The 19,178-nt window shown below is 44.2% G+C and overlaps 1 protein-coding gene and 1 pseudogene across 1 annotated transcript in view; one reads left to right on the forward strand and one right to left on the reverse strand.

Moving 5' to 3' along the window:
* DRAM1 (DNA damage regulated autophagy modulator 1) overlaps positions 1-16,999 on the reverse strand; it is a 39,878-nt gene extending 22,879 nt beyond the window's left edge. Inside the window, exon 1 of the mRNA XM_045826696.1 lies at positions 16,373-16,999. Coding sequence (XP_045682652.1) covers positions 16,373-16,503 — 131 coding nt within the window. The 5' untranslated portion in view covers positions 16,504-16,999. The remainder of the gene's footprint in view (positions 1-16,372) is intronic.
* Positions 616-2,315, forward strand: LOC123810726 (annotated as a pseudogene).
* Positions 17,000-19,178: the final 2,179 nt, after the last annotated feature.

Raw genomic sequence — 19,178 nt, forward strand, 5'->3', positions numbered from 1 at the left:
TTTTAATAATCTGATTTGTGCACAAGTTTACAGTGCTGAAAATGTAATTATGAAAAGCTGAACTGTATTATCGATACATATCAATACTTTATGGAAAGAATAGTGTGTTAAGGGTATACATTAATTGTGATAAATTATTTAAAAAAAAATCATTTCCATACAACATTTTTCAGGTGCAGTCTACCAATTCAGTCATTAAATGAGCTGGAAAGTAGTGTTCGACAGGTTCTGTCTGCTACTGATCAATGCCAGGGTTTAAATTTTTACACTTTCAAGCTGCCCGCATGAAGCAACAGTAGAAAACTGATGGCAAAAGGCCTTTCAATATGAAACAGCTCGTACCCATCTTCAGTGTTTCCACGTTTTAAAACAGCCCTGAGATTTAAGTATTGAAAGCCTGATCACAGTGAGAAGATGCACTTTGAAGTGTTTGAAGAATTCCACAAGAAGCCTGTTTGCCCAGAAAGCAGAAGCCTTTATCAACACAGTATTTGGAGAGCAGAGCTTGCGCTGCGGCTGGTACTCCGGAGTCTCAGCCTTGCCCAAGTTCCAGTCTCACCAGGTCCCAGCCCCTCTGGAGTCCCAACTCCAGCACCTTTCAACCATCCCACAAGCATGCTGGGAGCCTGGGTGCTGCTGCTGCTGCTGCTGCTGCAGCAGTGGCTCTCCCTGGGCATCATCCCAGCTGAGGAGGAAGACCTGGCCTACTGGACCCACCAGACAGCCTAGGCCCTGGACACCACCAAGAAGTTACAGCCCACCCAGATGGCTGCCAACAGCCTCATTATCTTCTTAAGGGATGGGATGGAGGTGTCCACCATGACAGCAGCTTGGATCCTAAAGGGACAGATGAATGCAAACTGGGACCTGAGATCCGCCCCCTGTCACCCCACAGGCCCACCATGGACCAATCCCCATACATGGCTCTGGCCAACACATACAATGTGAACAGACAAGTGCCAGACAGCACAGGCATGGCCACAGCCTACCTGTGTGGGGCCAAGAACAGCTACCAGACCATTGGTGTGAATGCAGCCGCCTGTTTTAGCCAGGGCAACACAACATGTGGCAATAGGTCACCTCTATGATGAACTGGGCCAAGAAGGCAGGGAAGTCAGTGGGCGTGGCGACCACCACGAGAATGCAGCATACCTTCCCACTGGGCCCCTACGCACACAAGGTTGGCGGAAACTGGTGCTGATGCCGACATGCCTGCCCCGGGACCGAAGGAGGGCTGTCAGGACATCTTCAACATGCACATCGACATGATCCTGGGCAGAGGCTGCAAGTATGTGCTTCCCAAGGGAACCCCAGACCCAGAGTGCCCTGGTGATGCCAGACAGAGTGCAGTCAGGATGGACAGCCAGAGCCTGGTTCGAGAGTGGCAGGCCAAGCACCAGGGTGCTGGTGTGTGGAACCGAACGGCACTCATTCAGGTGTCCCAGGACCCCTCTGTAACACACCTCATGGGCCTCTCTAACCCAGAGGACGTGAAGTGTGAGACCCACTGAGGCCCTGAGTAGGACTCAACCCAGATGGAGATGAAAGAGGTGGCCTTGTGCCTGCCTGGCAGGAACTCCCGAGGCTTCTACCTCTTCGTGAGGGGGTCCTCATCGACCACGGCCATCCCGAGGGCGGAGCTTACCTGACGCTGACTGAGACTGCCAGGTTCAATGATGCCTTTGACAGGGATGGCCAGCCAGCTTACAAGCGAGAAGGGCACACTGACCCTGGTCACTGCTGACCACTCACATCTTTACTTTTGGTGGCTACCCACTACGAGGCAGCTCCATTTTCTGGCTGGCTACAGAGCAGGCCTCAAATGGCAAGGCCAATACCTACCTCCCTTAGGGCAATGACCTGGGTTTCTCACTCAGCAGGGGCTCCCAGTCCAATAATGTCAGCAACAGCCAAGGCAACAGCCCCAAGTACCAACGGCAGGTGGCCAGGCCCATCTTATAAAACTCATGCTGGTGAGGACCTGGCAGTGTTCATGCTTGGCCCGCAGGTGCACCTGGTACACACAAGCCCTGCAGGAACACAACTTCAGGGCACACATCATGGCCTTCACCACCTGCCTGGAGCCCTACACTGCGTGCACCCTGACAGCCCCAGCCAGCCGTGCCCCGGGCTGCTTATGCTGCTGCTGCTACTGGGGACCATCACTCCCTGACCACCCCACCCCACCCCTCCTGGGCCCCCACCCCATTACTGAATCACTCCCCAACCCAAGGTTGAACCTCCTCCCCACCTTAAGCCTCAGACCCAGGACCCACCTCAGGTCCCTACATCCTGACCTTTGCTTGCTGGCATAAATGAGCCTCAGCTGGCACAGCACTGTCCCCACCCCTCCCTGTGGTGGGCAGACCACGGGGCGTCCTGGAGTCTGAAGCTGCTCTGGACTCCCCGCCCCCAACCTTAGCTACCCCAGCACTTGGCACTTGGCCCCTCGGTGGGGGTGGTTTCCTGTCACCCTGCAACCAACCTTGTGGGCACCTTGCTGGCCCAGGGGGCTGCTGGGGTCAGATATCCCTGCACTCTGCCTGGGCCTGGTGCTATTACAGAGGAACAGATGGAGACACAGACAGGAAAGAGACCTGTCTCAAGTCCCTCGGCTACTGTCATGGTCACTCCCAATGCCCACCCAGGCGGGGAGAGCCAAGAAGCTTCATGAATGTCTGGGTGCAGGGCAGACAGCTCTAGAGTAGCCCTTGCCCCCACCCCGAGGCCATGTGGGTGCTGGCCTTGGATTTGAGAACAGATTCCCTGCCCTCCCCCGGATATTTATACTGGGAGGGACACAGGAATAATTAAATAAACTGCTACACAATGTACAACATATATATATATTTATATATACATATAAATTAACCTTTTTATACTCTTTAAATATATATATTTATATATATGTATATTTATGTACATATATGTAAATATATATATTTAAAGAGTATAAAAAGGTCAATATTCCCCCTTATGATAAATGCCTCTATTGTCAATTATTTTAATCTGAAGTGTTCAGAATTTAACATCACCATGTGTCCTACAAAATAACCATGTTTCCCACTAAAGGAATGTTGAGGCGGAGAAGGCCATCTGAGGAAGACGGCCTTCTGAGCACAACAGGGTGCCTAGTGTGCGAGGGGAGGGGGCTGGGACCAGAAATGGGAAGAAGGCAGTGACAGCTCAGTGTCCTTGGACAGAACTTTTGCTAGAACAATTCATTCTCGCAGGGAAATCAAGCATTCTATTCTAGACCTCAGGGTATAAAGAAGCCGCTACCAGGCGAGCCATGCATAAGGACAGGTCTAGAATAATCTGCCATGTGCCCAGAGAAATTGTTTGCTTGTTTGTGGAGAAAGGGAAAACAGAAGAGTAAGAAGGATATCGAGGGGGATGGGTAGTTGGGGGACGAGGGTGTTCTGACAGGAGATGAGGGACCAGACTCAGAGACTCTCTGTCCATTCACAGCAAACCCAGACCATGTCAAGGGCTCAGAGGTGCAGTCCACATGACATCAAACATGCAATCTGAAAGCTCAGAATTTCAGGGTGGTGTTTTATTCTTGTTTATCTGTACATTTAAAATCACACAGGCAGAATCAGCCCTGGCTGATGTGGCTCAGTGGATTGAGCGCCGGCCTGTGAACCCAAAGGTCCACCAGTTTGAGTCCCAGTTAGGGCACATGTTTGGGTTATAGGCCAGGTCTCTGATTGGGGGCGAGAGGCAACATCCCTCACACATTGATGTCTCTCTCCTCTCTTTTTCCCTCCCTCCTCCCTCTCTAAAAATAAATACAAAGATCTTTTCAAAATGAATAAAAACAAACTATATAGGCAGAATCAAAAGTGCTTTGCAAATAGTCATTCCATATGTATTTTTTGAATGAATGACTATCAATACTTGCAAAAAAAAAAAAACCTAATAGATACCACTTATTGAACATTTACTATGTACAGGCACCATTAGATGCTCACTGTACATCATTTCATGTCATCCTCACAACCTTGAGGTGGGTCCTATATCGACCTCATTTTACTAAGGAGAAAACTGGGTACTAGCGCACTTACATAACTTGTTCAAGGTCACAGAGCTATTGCATAACAAAGTCTATATTCCAATCCGGATGTCTGACTCCCACACTTTCCTGTCTTCACTGTGCTCTAACAGCAACGAGGAAGAAAGCAACTAGAAGAACCCTGGTGGGGGGGGTGAAGAACAAACACTGATATGCTGGTAAATGCTTAACAACCTGCTCTAGAGGCAGCCTGATGTGGCACATTTCGATGGTGTAAATACTCCCAACACTTCAAAACCCAAGCGACCAAAATGTAGGTCACTGAACATGGACATGGGAAGAAATGCACGCAGTTGGCTCCGAGCAGCACGCACCAGCTGGCTCCTGGGAATGAACCGTGATGACAGGGAGAAGGGATCATCACGCTTTTGCTGTGTGCTAGGAAGGTGTCAAGTAGGCAAGGCCTCAAAGCTTCTCAGATGTCATCATTTAATTGTAAACGTCTTAACAGATATTCACTGTCACAGTAAATCTGATTTTCTTTCAGAATTCTTGAGTCTACAACACTTCCCGTCAATGCACGTGGGCCAATGGGCCTACTTTCCTATACTGGGCGCTACAACATAGGCGGTGCTGACAACAAAACATTGGGGGAAATGTTAATGCATTCATGATGGGTTGTTTGATTCAATGCAACCATCTTTTTAAATTTTTTTATCTGGCCCTGGCCAGTGTGCCTCAGTGGATTGAGCACTGGCCTGCGAATGAAAAGGTCGCAGTTCGATTCCCCACCAGGGCACATGCCTGGGTTGTGGGCCAAGTCATGCAAAAGGCAACCAATTTCTCTCACACAATGAATGCTTCTCTTCCTCACCTTTTCCCTCCCTCCCCCTCCCTAAAAATATAAATAAATAAATAAATAAAATCTTTATAAAATAAATAAATATTTAGCTGTCCCCACATTTACTATAAAATGTATCCATTCATCAACAAAATATTTATGGGACACCCACTATGTGTTAGACACACTCTGAGACACAAATTACCCATGCTGTCAGGTAAGAACGGTCAGCTTGTGATTTTTGTTAAAGTGACAAAACGGTACCTCCTAACAACATCCAGTGAAATTTTGCTCAAGAATATTTAAAAAAACCTCGCCAAGCAGCAATTAAAAAGGCACTAATATGTTACATCATAAATAAACACCGCATCACATCTTTTGCCAGATGTTGGAATCCAGGTGAGCATAACAGCAAGGAGGCACCAAGAGACCCTGTGGGCAGCCTCTCTCTGTTTTATTGCCTTTTAAGCTCAAACTAAATTATCTCATTGTGAAATTGGACAACTGTAATAGCATAATCAATAAAACATATTTTACAAGTTATCTCATTATGCAAAGGTGGAAGTACTAGTTTTGGTTGGCATAGCTGCACTTTAGTACCTGATTCAAGAAAGTGGAGAACGAGAGGCAAAATCAGTGCCTTCCCAACTGAGCAGTAGACTCTTACCCCGCCCAGCTCCCACCACCAATTCTGTACCACGTGGCTTAGGCAATACGGTTCCAGCCCTGTCTCAGTACCATCTACCTCCTCACTTACCACCTTGCAAATGAGGCACTTCTGAAAATTGCAACAGGGATAGGAACTAGTAAGTTCATTTGCATGTGGCTCAGACGCTGTTGAGGCAGCCATGTGTACACAGTAGTTTCTAGGGTAGGTTGTGCCTAGGAAATCACTTTCCTTCTCTATTGCCTTTATTTACATTTCTACAAGTTCATCATGAAAAATTCCAAGTTATTTGTCTAACATCCTTCTCCAAACGTGTTTTTGATCTTAAGCCAGTGCCTTTGATGCTCAAAAGAATGAAAATAATACAAAGACATGTATGACAATCTAAGCTTGGTCAAGTCTGTCCTTTAAATCATTGAACACATGTGATTCCATTACTCCAAAGCCTGGAATCATGGTTTATTAGGTGGCACTGAAATGACAAGATGCAAAATTATCTGCATGCCCAGGCTGAGGTTTTTTGGTTGCCTTAAAATCCTAGGTTCACTGCTTGGAAGATTAATCAAGATTTAGAACCTAGAAACACTTAACATACCACTAATAAAAGGAGACCATTCCTTCCTCTATCTTCATAATATTTAAATACATTATTTAAAAAGAGTAAGCATGATAATAAGAAGATATTACATTTTATTAACTTTTTAGCAATTTTACTTGGTGGCAATTACTCTAGAATGAAAGGCTCTATAAGCTATAGCAACTATTTTTAAATGTAAAAATAATTTCCTGTTCATAAATGCAAAGAACTTGCTCTTTCCACACACTGCCCTCATGCAATGTTCCCTCTATCAATCTGAGTTTCCTCTTGGTTCACTCATGCAACATTTTTTAAGAATTGTTAAGCACTGCCTAGGGGTGGGCAACTGTGCCAGTTGATGGGGCTATGAAGATGAAAAGATAATTTACTATCTTCAAGAAGCTTAATATCTAACAAAAATTCAAGGGCTCATTGACCCAACACATAGATACTGATTGCTTTCTATGTAACAGGCAACTAGGTAGGCATGAAGAATGTAGTTGTAAATAAAACAGAAAAAGCCACTCTTTCCTGGAACTCACATTCTTGGCTGAATAGCTCAGCTGGTTAGAACACTGTCCTGATACACCAAGGTTTCAGGTGCCATCCCTGGTCAGGGCACATACATGAAACAACCAATGAATGTATAAATAAGTGGAACAAGAATCGATGTCTATGTCTCTGTCTCTGTCAAATCAATAAATAAAACTACATATTTTTTTAAAAAAGGAAGACAAGAGAGAGACAAGAGAAGACAATAAGTGAGCCACCTATTGAAACAGGGTATTCTAGGAAGGTACTTGACGGAAGTGGAATACTTGGGCCAGGAAAATTACCAGCAGAGAGAATAGCGAAATCAAAGACCTTCGGGCGGCAATGTGTTAGAGGAACTGCAAGGAAGTGGGTGTGGCTGGTTGGGAGTGAGCAACGTGTGTGTACAAATAGGGGTCACAGACGGCTCTGTGGGCCGTGGTTGTGGTGAGGACTCTGAATGTTACTTTAAGCATCATGAGCAGCTGGTGAGGGCTGAGAGCAGGGAAGTGACATGAACTTCATGTTTTTAAAGGATATTATGAAAAGATTACAGAGGGGCAAGTGTAGACCAGGGAGACCATCAGGGAGGGCCATCGTATGACCTGACCCAGCAGGGGATGGGGTAACTTGAATGAAAGCTAAACACGCAAGCTTGAGACCACCTTTTATTTTACATTTTTTTGCCTCTAAACAGCCCTTACAAACTGTTTATTATATCTCTATATTACACACAAAACCCAGCACAGTGCCTTATTTACATGGAGGGTGGTGCATAAATATGCTTCAATTAGATTTGAGTATTTGTCAAAAGATGACAGTGGCTGGTACCAGAGTGGTAATAAAGACAGAGGTGATTAGAAGTGAAATTCGAGAAGGTTGTTGAGGGAAGTCTCCAGACACCATCCTGCTCTGACTACACCTGCTAACATTACAAAAGAAAAACAACATCTCCTCAGTGCTTATTCTCAGTCTGGCACATCTCACTTGGTCTTCAAAACATTATTTTTTTTTAAAAAAAGTGCTCATTATCACCACCTTGAAGATCAGGAAACTGAATCCTTAGAAAAGTCACTTGCTTAAGGTCACATATGCAGTTAATGGGGAAGCCAGGCCATGCATCTAGAGCTGTCTAATTTCAATGGACATGACTTAGGAATGCTTCTCTGCTGGGCTCCACTGCAGTTCTCTCCATGATCACGTATTTCCATAGGAGTGTACAGTATTGTATATTTACAACCAGGTTGGCATCAGCTATTCCTTCTGGAGCCATTACTAAGTTGTCCTTGGCATGCAATAACTCCACCATGCACGGAGTGCTCTGTGATAACTGTCAGGCAGAGAGGACTATTAAGTGGAACATTGTTTTTTTAAAGTTGAATTTGAGCCCTTATATTTAAAAGTTGTCAGCTCTGCATCAGTGAAGACTTTTGAGGAATACTCTATCTTTTTAAAAGTAGGAGTAACGGGAGAAAAACATCCACAACTTTATTTAATTTAGAGGGGGAGATTTTAATGTAATGAAGTAGTTGTGGAAAATTAAATCGAACAGAGAAATTATGTATTTACTGTTGGCTCAGGAGCCGAACACTGCATCCATCACCTCAATTAATTTTCAAGATGTTAAAGTCTGGGGTCTGCAATTTTGCCATTCTGCTTTTCTTATAATTAAATAAATTGGGTCATGTTTTCTTGAAGAAAATATTAAACTATAAATTATCATTTAAAAGAATGATACTTTAAAAATTTTAAATTAAAAAATGATATATTTCTTAGCTAAAAGTTTCAAATGACATACATGCCTTTTCATCCTTATGACATTGTGGCCCAGAAACACACTTTCTAAGTAACAGCCATTGCACTGCAACATCATTAACATCATGTCAGAACATGTGAGTCCACGGGCACTGACCTCAGTCTCTGATTATTTATTGTCCCGAACCCCATTGTTATGGTGGAACAGGAAGACAAATGCCACCATTGCCTCAAATTCAATGTAGTTAGTAATCAAAAAAGTTGATTTGAGCAGGAAGTGACTAGAAATTGGATAGAGACATACACACCACAAACTTAGAAACACAGTCACTTGCCCACCTACTGCTGTTAAGCCAACACGGGCGCAAATCCACTGTCTGTCTTTTCGGTGTATAGACCGCACCTACTCTGAACCACCCCATTTCCAGTTTTGGTTTCTTTGGAGAAAAACCTTAGACATTTCTGAAGCGATTTGAGTGCAGAATCTTTATAGTTTCTTTGTTTTTTAACAGTTTTTATAACCTTTACATTTATCATAAACACTACTACACAGACTGCAGTTTTTGATTTGTCTCTTTTGAATCTGTCCAAAACAGTCAACCAATTTTTCTTAAAAACTACAATTCTCTTTTTGAATTTTACAGTTTATGTATATTTAGTTAAAGAACGTCATTATGATAAAAAAATAAGCTGGCATAAACACTTCTGGGAACAAACACAGATGGCATTTGATAAGTGTACAAAGAAACCAGCGAATGAAACAAGCAAGGAGCTCTGAGTGGCCACTGCTGGGGAAGGTTTTCAGGGTCCACTGGCCTTAGTCAGTGTATCTTTCAGAGAATGAGGTTATCAGTTAAACCAGCAAATTCATTAAGTGGAGGTTAATTAGGAAAGCTGTTAAATGCACAAATAAACCAATCACTTAAAATTAGCCCTTGACTAAACACCCTTTCCTACTTAAAACCAGCATCTATGCAAACCAATGTGGACTTGCCCCTTAATAATACTAGCAGAATTGCTTGCAGAGAATTTATTATGTCCTTGGGCCAGGGTGTTAATGAGTTCTAAGTGGGCTCATGTGTTAATTCATGGAGGCGGCGCCATTAACCCACAGGGAAGCAGAGGGAAGTCAAGCAACTTGTCCAAAGTCCCACAGCTGGGGTATATGGTACACTTGTGTTCTAAACAAAACTGTCTGCTCTAAAGTTGTTCCTTTATCCAACACTCTATATTCCCTGTCAGTATGATTACCAAATGTTGTAAATATTCAATATAGTGAATACTTACTAGGTGACCCAGTGTTCTGCCACCAGTCACTAGGGAGGGCTTACAGTCCTGAGGAGAAACAATGGGAGTAACCAAAGACCACACTTGATCCAGCAAAGAGCACTTGCACAAAAAGTGGGACTAGGCTACTAAAAAGCAACTAAGATATAGAACTGGCAAAACTTTAAAAGTAAAGGGACCCAGGCCCTGGCCAGGTAGCTCAGTTGGTTAGACTGCCATCCTGATAGGCCAAAATTGCAGGTTCCATCCCCAGTTAGGGCACATACCAGAATCAACTAATGACCCCTGGCTGGTGTAGCTCAATGGATTGAGTGCAGTCCTGTGAACTGAAATGATGCAGGCTTAATTCCCAGTCAGGGCATGTGCCTGGGTTGTGGGCCAGGTCCCCAGTTGGGGGTGTGCAAGAGGCAACCGACTGATGTTATCTCTTGCACTTCAATGTTTCTCTGCCTCTCTCCCTCCCTTCCCCTCTCTCTAAAAATAAATAAAATCTTTAAAAAATAAAGAATTGACCAATGAAAGCATAAATAAGTGGAACAAAATTGATGTTTCTCTCCTTCTCCCTTTCCCTAAAAATAAATAAATAAATATTTTTTTTAAATGTAAAGGGACTGAGAATATTCTGGAAACATGAGGCAGAGACAAAGTAGAACTTATAAACAAGAGTGGCTTTCAATCTGGGAAGAGCTGATAATACTCAAATTGATTAGAAAGTGAAGTTGCTAGTCTTGTAAAATATGGAGAATTTCAGAAGTCAGTAGAAATGGTGCTGAAATCACAACCAAAGTTAGCCAACAGATAATGCTGGCAGAATCAGTTAACAGTTGAAAAAGCCGAGAAGATTAATAAAATAGGCATAAATAAAACACACCCATATGTTGTCTAATAAAATAGGCATAAATAAAACAGGCCCACATGTTGTAAATTCTCTTAGTCAGCATTTAGTCAATATTTACGAACCACCTCCCATGTGCCTGGTACTGTCATTAACGCTAGGGAAGCAGCAGTGAACAGACCCTACACCTCTACCCTCACGGTACTTTTGTGTGAGAGCCAGACAATAAGCAAGATCAAAATCTTTATCCATAGATTAAGAATGAATATTGGGAAAACTGAAGTCAAAACATCCCTGCAAAAATGACAGTCTTCATATCCCCCTTCAAAAGACAAGTGATGAAATCATGGACTTCGCATCATGCAATCATAAAGCAGTATTGTAAAATTACGTACTCCTTCCTTAAAAAATCAACACCTGCCCTGGCTGGCATAGCTCAGTGGATTGAGAGAGGGCTGCGAACCAAAGTGTCGCAGGTTCGATTCCCAGCCAGGGTACATGCTTGGGTTGCAAGCCATAACCCCCAGCAACTGCACATTGATGTTTCTCTCTCTCTCTCTCTCTCTCTCTCCCTCCCTCCCTCCCCTCCCTAAAAAAAGTGAATAAATTAAAAACAAAATCAGCACCTGAACCATGTTAAGATTTTTGTTCATTTTAAGAATTTTGGCTATTTATTTTGTGTTGTTCATTATAAGAAGTGTTCATTGTAATGAATTTTGTATAAGAATTAGCACATTGTGATTATAACCTAAATCTTGTTATGTTTTATTACCATTTATACTCCCTACACCCTCTTCCACCTTCCCCCACGCTCCCTACAATCACATGTGATTGTTAACCAAGACTCAACTCCTTTACTTTGTTTACTATGTCATGTTGTCCCCCCTTTTAAGTGGCTTAATTCTAGGTGACCCAGTTTTCAGCCATCAATCACCAGGCAGGGTTTGTGCTCCTGAGGTGGAACAATGGGAGTGACCAAAGGCCACAAACTATCCAGCAGACAGCACTCAGCAAAAAATGAGACTAGGCTAATAAAGGATACAACCAAAATGCAGAACTGGCAAAATTTTAAAGGGCCACCAAATATTCTGGAACTATGAGACAGAAACCAAAGAAGATGTAAAAGAGAGTACCTTATCAACTAAGAAGATTTGATAAGTAACTAGTAATCCAAGACAGCCTGAAGGATTTGGTCCTAGATGAAATATAAGAAACTACCGTCGTCCCTCACTATATCGCGGGCTTTTTAAAGCCAGCAATACAGTGAAGCTGCAATAAGTGAGCTGTGATATAGCGAGGGACGACTGTATAATTCACTGGTGAGTACCCATATAGAATTTTATATGTTGTGAAGATTACATAGGTTTAAGAGTGTAGAAAGTGTTTGAGAGCATATGAAGTATTTATAAGAGTGTGGGAAAGGTTAATAAGTGAGTAGGAAAGGTTTATAGCAGTGTGGGAAGGGTTTATAAAGCCTTAAAATATATATAAATAATAAAATAAATATAACGCCGCTACTTCTCGGATTTTCACCTATCGCAGAGGTCTCTGGAACATAATTCCCGCGATAGCTGAGGGACCCCTGTATAACAAATTAACCAGGATGGGACTAAAAAATGTAGGTGTAGCCTTATAAAAATCTAAACTAATACTTTTAGGTTGGCTTTTGTTTGTCCTTGGTTTTGACATCCTTGCATTAATAGCCTTATATCCAGAAATACTGTACTGTGTAAATATTTCAACTTGTTAAACTTAGTAGCTAATTGTTTGAGGTCTTCTTTAGATAAAGCATATTTATCTAGTCAGTCCTCTACTCATGGATAATTGTATGGTTTCCAACCTCTTGTTGTTAAAAACTATGCTGCCCTGGCTGGCATGGCTCAGTGGGTTGGGCATCGTCCCACAAACCTATCGGTCATTTTGGTTCCTGGTCAGGGCACATGCCTGGGTTGTAGGCCATGTCCTCAGTTGGGAGCGTGCAAGAGGCAACCAATCAATATTTCTCTCACACATCTATGTTTCTCCCTCTCTCTTTCTCCCTCCCCTCCCCTCTCTAAAGATAAATAAAATAAATCAAATAAATAAAATACCTGATAAGGAAACTTACTTTGAATGTCATATTGGATAGTGGTCCTCCCGTGGTTCTGGCTCTTAATTAAAACACATCATTTGTTGTTGTTTGTTTGTTTGCTTGCTTGTTTTAAAGAAAAAAGCTTTTATTGTGAAGTCTACTGACCAGGAGACAAGAGGCAGGCCTCAAATCTGCTCCCTGATCCAGGGACTGGCGAGATTCAAGGGGTTTCAGCACCAGGTGCTCCTGGACAGCAGACCTTCCCTTCTGAAAGGGTTCGGGAACATCTGATTTGATGAACAATGCCATCATGTAAAAGGAGGTTCATCTTAAAGACAGATGGTCCCTGACTTAACGATGGTTCTACTTTTGATTATTTTACTTTACAATGTTGTAAAAGCCATATGCCCTGACTCTCAGTCAGGCACTCCATCCATCACTAGGGTAAACAAACCACACTCTGCAGTGTACTATGTGGCCAGCATTCTTTGTTTTAGTTCAATGTTTCAAACATTCTTCAGGCCAAGTGTGCTTTCAGCTGTGTTAATGGTTCATGGTGAGTACCCGCCCACAACCATTCTGTTTTTCACTCTCAGTAGAGTAGTCAATAAATTACATGAAATATTGAACACTTTATCATAAAAATAGGCTTTTTAAATATGACTTTGCCCACCTATAGGCTAATGTATATGTTCTGAGCATGTTTAAGGTAGGCTAGGTTCAGTTATTGTGTTCAGTAGGCCAGGTGTACTAAAGGCATTTTCAATTTAAGATAATTTGGACAAAAAAAAAAAGGAGTTCTATGGAAAGTAACTTCCCAGAGTGCTCTGACCATAGTTTCCTAAATGGGTAGCTCCTGGTGCGTAGTCATGCCAAAAGCATGAACCTTCTTTAGTGAAAGGTTTTAAGCCAGCCTTGCATCGAGGTTAACACAACTTTGAAATAGCAGAAGTAATCCTGTTTGAAAGGGGTATCTACCCTCAAGAGAGTACATAATCTTGTTAATTGTCCTGTAATCCAATCCCCAAATTGCTTCCTCCCACCTTCGTGTACTCTTCCTTATGTTTTCTCCTTAATTTTAAATGCATAAAAGAAACTGCAAAACAGCCCTGATTGATGTGGCTCAGTGGATTGAGCGCTGCTGGCCTGCGAACCAAAGGGTTGCTGGTTCAATTCCCAGTCAGGGCACATGCCTGGGTTGCGGGACAGGTCCCCAGTAAGGGACACACAAGAGGTAACCACATATTGATGTTTCTCTCCTTCTCTCCCTCCCTTCTCCTCTGCCTAAAGAGTAAATAAATAAAATCTTTTTTTAAAAAAAAGAAACTGCAAAACAGTTATTTTCGGGAGCAGTGAGATCTTGTTCCCAACACATGTCAGTTTGTCTCAAATAAACTCTTATAAAGTCTCTACAACATAAGAAAAACAATGATAAAAATTTTTTAAAAGAAAAAAAATTCTCTATAGGCTTGAACATCCTTTACACGGACCTTTTTGACTTAAGATGGGTTTATCAGGATATAACCCCAAAGTCAAGGAGCATTTGTACATTCCAATCACCAAGGACCTAGTCAAGTCTTCCCTAAAGCAATCTGCCCTGCCCTAGATGGAAGAATAACAATACCCACAGTGAGTGCCAAAGAAATATTAATTCAATAAATATTAAGAGCTCACAAATCTTACACTCCAGGGTGGAGACAGGTAGTCAACATAATAAGTAAGTCACACAGATTGCTGGAGGTGATAGGTGCTATGGTGCACAGTGAGACTGGATATGCAGGAGGCCTGACACATTTCAGACACAGGAAGGAAGCCAGGGTGGTTGAAGTGGAAGAAGTGGGGTTAAGGAAGAGTAGGAGGTACTGACAGCAGAGATGAGTTCTAGAAGATAATGCTAAACATTTCTGGGCAAAATTGATAAATCTGGCACTGTCATAAGTTCCTGACGTCTAACTCTTGTTTACATCTTGCCCTTCCCTCAAAGACTTGGTTTTCTAGGAGGGGCTGAGGCAATCCGTGCTCTAGCTGCTCTTGTGGGCAGAGACTAGACAACTTAAAAGCCCCAGGCACAAGCGGGCAAGCAATCCATGAGTCTGTTGTTTGTTTGTAGGCTGATAACTCTTGGCAACAGGGGAACAATCTCATGCCTTTTTATCCTGTAATTCTGCTTTTCCTAAAGGTTTCCTCTCCCAGTTAAATTTAAATCCTCTTCCCTGGCATGTCTGTGATTTGATTATCTCACAAGTGGCTCATCTTGTCAACTCATTTCCCTATTTCTGAATATCTTCCATTTCAAGTTCACCTTCTGGTGACATTAATCACAACTACATCAGTCACCTGTACAAAGATTCAAATCCTGCCCCTGGCCACCTGGCCAAAGTGTATCTACTGTAATCTGTCCCTTCAGATCTGGGACAAAAACTGGTACTTTTTCTCAATAAAAAGCACTGCCAGGAGGGGAGCATTTGAGATTTTGCTCCCTGGCATATGTCATCAGTTTGGCTCAAATAAATTCCTATAAATTAAAAAAAAAAAAAAAAACATTGTAAGGAGAGAAGCTTTTTACACAAGTCTCAGAGGATCTATCCTGCTTCATAATCAAGAGGAGTGAGACAATGGCACTTGGGACCGAGATGAGCCACGAGACACCAAGCCAGGTCTCTGCAGGGGCACAAGGCCGGGTGGGAATGTTTGCCTGATGCATGGACACCTCTTCCTGCATGGGAGAAACCACCCCCGGGACTGCAGACGTGCCCTATCTCCATAATGTTCTCTTCCTCACATCTCTAAACTCTAGCCTCCTCTTGCCTCACCTTCATTTCCCCTTCCTCACCCACAAAAAAGAAAATAAAGTATAGAATACTAGGCACAAAGCAAAAGGGCTGCAGGAGAGGGAGGCCCTACAATCTGTATCACCTCTACAAACTTCAGGTGTCACCAACTTCATTATCGCCTCACCAGCCAACACAGATCCGTAGTCACACCACTTGGATAAAGGTGAATCGTTCTAAAGGCACAGGCCTGGGAGCCACACAAAGAGGATCAGGACATGTGTCGGGCAATGATGAAGTAACCCTAAAGGTGGAGACCAAAACTCATGGAAAATTAAATGGCATAGACAACATGACAGATGTCACAAGTTGTTGACAACTTGAGGGGTCTCATACCGGGGGCACCCAACCCAGAGGAGTCCTGGGTAGCTCCATCGAGGAGAGCTTAAGCCCGACTCCCAAAAACCTGGAGTGTTGCTTTTGGCATGGGACGAATCTGGGTGTGAATTCTGCTTCCACCATTTCCTACTTGTGACATCAGTGTCACACTGATGGTATTTCAACATCTGCTTAAACTTAGTTTCTTTTCATGAAAAATGAGCCAAACACACAGTTCATGAGGATGCTGGGAAGCGGAAGTGAAATACATGAGCTGTTTTAGGGCACACCTGGATGGATCTCCAGCTTGGCACTCAATAAATAGCATCCACCATCGCCAAAGAAGCGTCTTGCAGAGATTCTGTGTCCTACCGTCTGAAAGTTCTGTGTAGTTCTGTCTATCCCGAACCCCTTCTGATGGCACTCTGTTCAGTGGTTAAGGTGGAGTCAGGACTGCTCAGCTCCGTAGCCCCTGCCTCCCTACACTTGTGTCAGGATGCAGCCTTTCTTCTCCTCACAGTCAGACCTCAGTCTTTCTGCAAGATGCCCCAGCTGGGTCTGGTTCCCTGCCCTCTGCATCAGCAGTGCTCCCTGTGGTGCCTCTGCCCAGTCCCGGCCCCTCCACCCATTCTGTCCCTCACCTGATGTAGGGGAGGAAGGGGTTGACGTGCCCGGAGAGCACAGCGACCACGTAGGAGATGATGAAGGCGGCGGAGGACCAGGTCACCAGGAGGAAGGGGACGAAGGCCATTCCCCTCAGGAAGCACAGCATCTCGACGCTAGGAGTGCGCTGCACTCAGCTGGGGGGCCAGGCGCCGGGCTGCTGCGAGGGGCGAGGGGCCGCCACGTGCCAGCCCGCCAGGCGGCGACCACGGCGCGGACTGCCGCTGCCGTCGGGACCGGAGGCTCCGCGAAGGCGGAGGCAGGCCCGGCCCGGAGGGAGAGGATCGGAAGAAGCGGCAGACGGCAAAGCTGCGGGCCAGGGTGGGTGGGGCGCGAGTGGTCCGGGCTTGTTGCGAAACGAGTGAAGTCACAAAGTGGTGGCCCGGCCGACTTAGAGGCACGCAGCGACCTCCCTGCGGACTCCACGCCGGGGACGCAGCTCCTTTCGCTTTTGGTTAGGACTCGGCGGGGGGTCGGCGCGGCCGGGGCTGCGCGGGAGTGTCCGCCTCTGCTCCGGCGGTTGCACAACTCCGGAGAAACTGATCTCCTCCCCGCCCCTCCTTCCCTCGGGGTTTCCGGGGTAGAAGCCTCGAACACCCAGGGCTTCCCCTCCTGGGTCCCGCCGCCCGCTTGCCGCTGGGGAGAGGGTAGACGGCGTGAGAGCACCTTCACCCCTTCCCGCAGCGCTGCTGCCTCTGCTGCGGGGTGCGGGCTAAGGGTCCGGGACCCGGGATGACTTTGCCGGGACGGGCGGCAGGGAGGTGACACCCACCTGGATAGTATCTACCTGGAAACCCAGAGTGTGTAGCGGCAGGTAGGGGTCGGGGTGGGGCTGAACTCCAATCAGGCTGGACTGCCTTTGTGCCGCCCACGGGTCTGCCTTCCACCAGAGCGGCCGTGGAGTAATTGTTTCCTAAAAATTAGAATGTCCTTTCCCTCTCTCCAGGCACTGATCAGGGTTAGTCCCGACTTGGAGCCATGACCGAAGTAAGATGAGTAATGGTGGCAAACATTTCAAATCCTGCAAAAGGGATTTGTGTCCTGGAGGCACTTACAAGCATGGTGATTTTAAGATATAGTTTAGGGATTCTAAGCCCAAGGTCAATTTGATGGAGGTCATTGGGTCATTGATGACCAAACATGGGTTCATTTTTGCTGTATAAACATTCTTGAGGTGCCACACCCTAAGAGAGGGCAGGATACAAAGATTAAATAGTTGTTTGGGGTTTAGAGAACAGATGTCCAAAATAAAATAAAATAAAATTGTATGGAATATTAAACAGAGTGAAGACAATAAAATGAAATAGGGATATGGGCAGAGCTGAGAGACAGGCGCCAGCACCTGGATGACGAACCAGAGGTTTCCTGACAGATATTAAAATTTTCTAAAGTAAATGATTGTTCTCCACACAAGGAAAGGTGATACTAGCATTCCAGGTCAAGGAAACAGGAGAAAATGCACAGACTAAGAAACTGCTGGTTTTGTTTCCGAGATTGGTGTGGCTAAGTGGGTTAGGCATCCTCTGGCAAACCTAAAAGTTGCCAGTTCTATTCCTGGTCAGGGCATATGCCTGGGTTGTGGGGCCAGGTCCCCTGTTGAGGGCATGTGAGAGGCCGTGCTCCCCCTCCCTTCCCCTCTCTCTAAAAATAAATAAATTAAATGTGGTTTTTGTTAAGCACTCAAATAAGTGTAGGGCAGGGAATGGAGAGGCCATGCCACCAGAGCCCTGCTAAGAATTTTCTTTTTCGTGTGTGTCTTTGTTTTTGGTTTTGTTTGGTTTTTGGAAGTAAGGAGAGTGTCGGAATTTGAATAGACTCATATTTCAGGAGATCATTGTAGCTGTGGGGGGCGTGAGCATCATACTGAATGAAGCAGAAGCTTGAAAATAAAGCTTTAAAAAAAATCACAAGAGCTAATAACTATGTATGTTTCCAGGTGGGTACTAGAATAATTGAAGAGGATCACTTTGAAAATTAAATGTCTAACCACCATACTGCACACCTGCAACTAATATGAAATAATACTGAATGTCAACTGTAATTGGAAAATAAAAATAATACCACAAAAGCTATCACCCATGGTGCTTCATTGTACATCTCTACCTAGGTTTCTGAGTTCTGAAAAACACACCTCCCTGGTCTTCTTTTCCCTTGCTCTTTTTTCCTACTCTACTACTGATTCATCTGATTTTATTTTTTAAGTATATTTTATTGATTATGCTATTATAGTTTTTCCATTTTTCCTTTTATTCCCCTCCTCCCTGCACCCTCCCTCTCACCAGCATTTCCCCACCCTTAGTTCATGTCCATGGGTTGTACATATAAGTTCTTTGGCTTCTCCATTTCCTATACTGTTCTTAACTTTCCCCTGCTTATTTTGTACCTACCAATTATGCTTCTTATTTCCTGTATCTTTTCCCCCATTCTCCCCCACCTCCACCTTCCATGTGACCTCCATTTCTGTGATTCTGTTCCTGTTCTAGTTGTTTGCTTAGATTTTTTTTTTAGGCTCAGTTGTTGATAGTTATGAGTTGTCATCATTTTACTATTCATAGTTTTGACCTTCTTCTTAGATAAGTCCCTTTAAAATTTCATATAATAAGGACTTGGTGATGATGAACTCCTTTAACTTGACCTTATCTGGGAAGCACTTAATCTACCCTTCCATTCTATTTTTTTTTTAAGATTTCACTTATTTATTTTTAGAGAGGGGAAGGGAAGGAGAAAGAGAGGGAGAGAAACATCAATGTGCGGTTGCCTCTCATGCACCCCCTACTGGGGACC

Source organism: Phyllostomus hastatus, unplaced genomic scaffold (assembly GCF_019186645.2).
Source record: "Phyllostomus hastatus isolate PE091 unplaced genomic scaffold, TTU_PhHast_1.1 phas_scaffold_755, whole genome shotgun sequence".
NCBI lineage: Eukaryota > Metazoa > Chordata > Mammalia > Chiroptera > Phyllostomidae > Phyllostomus > Phyllostomus hastatus.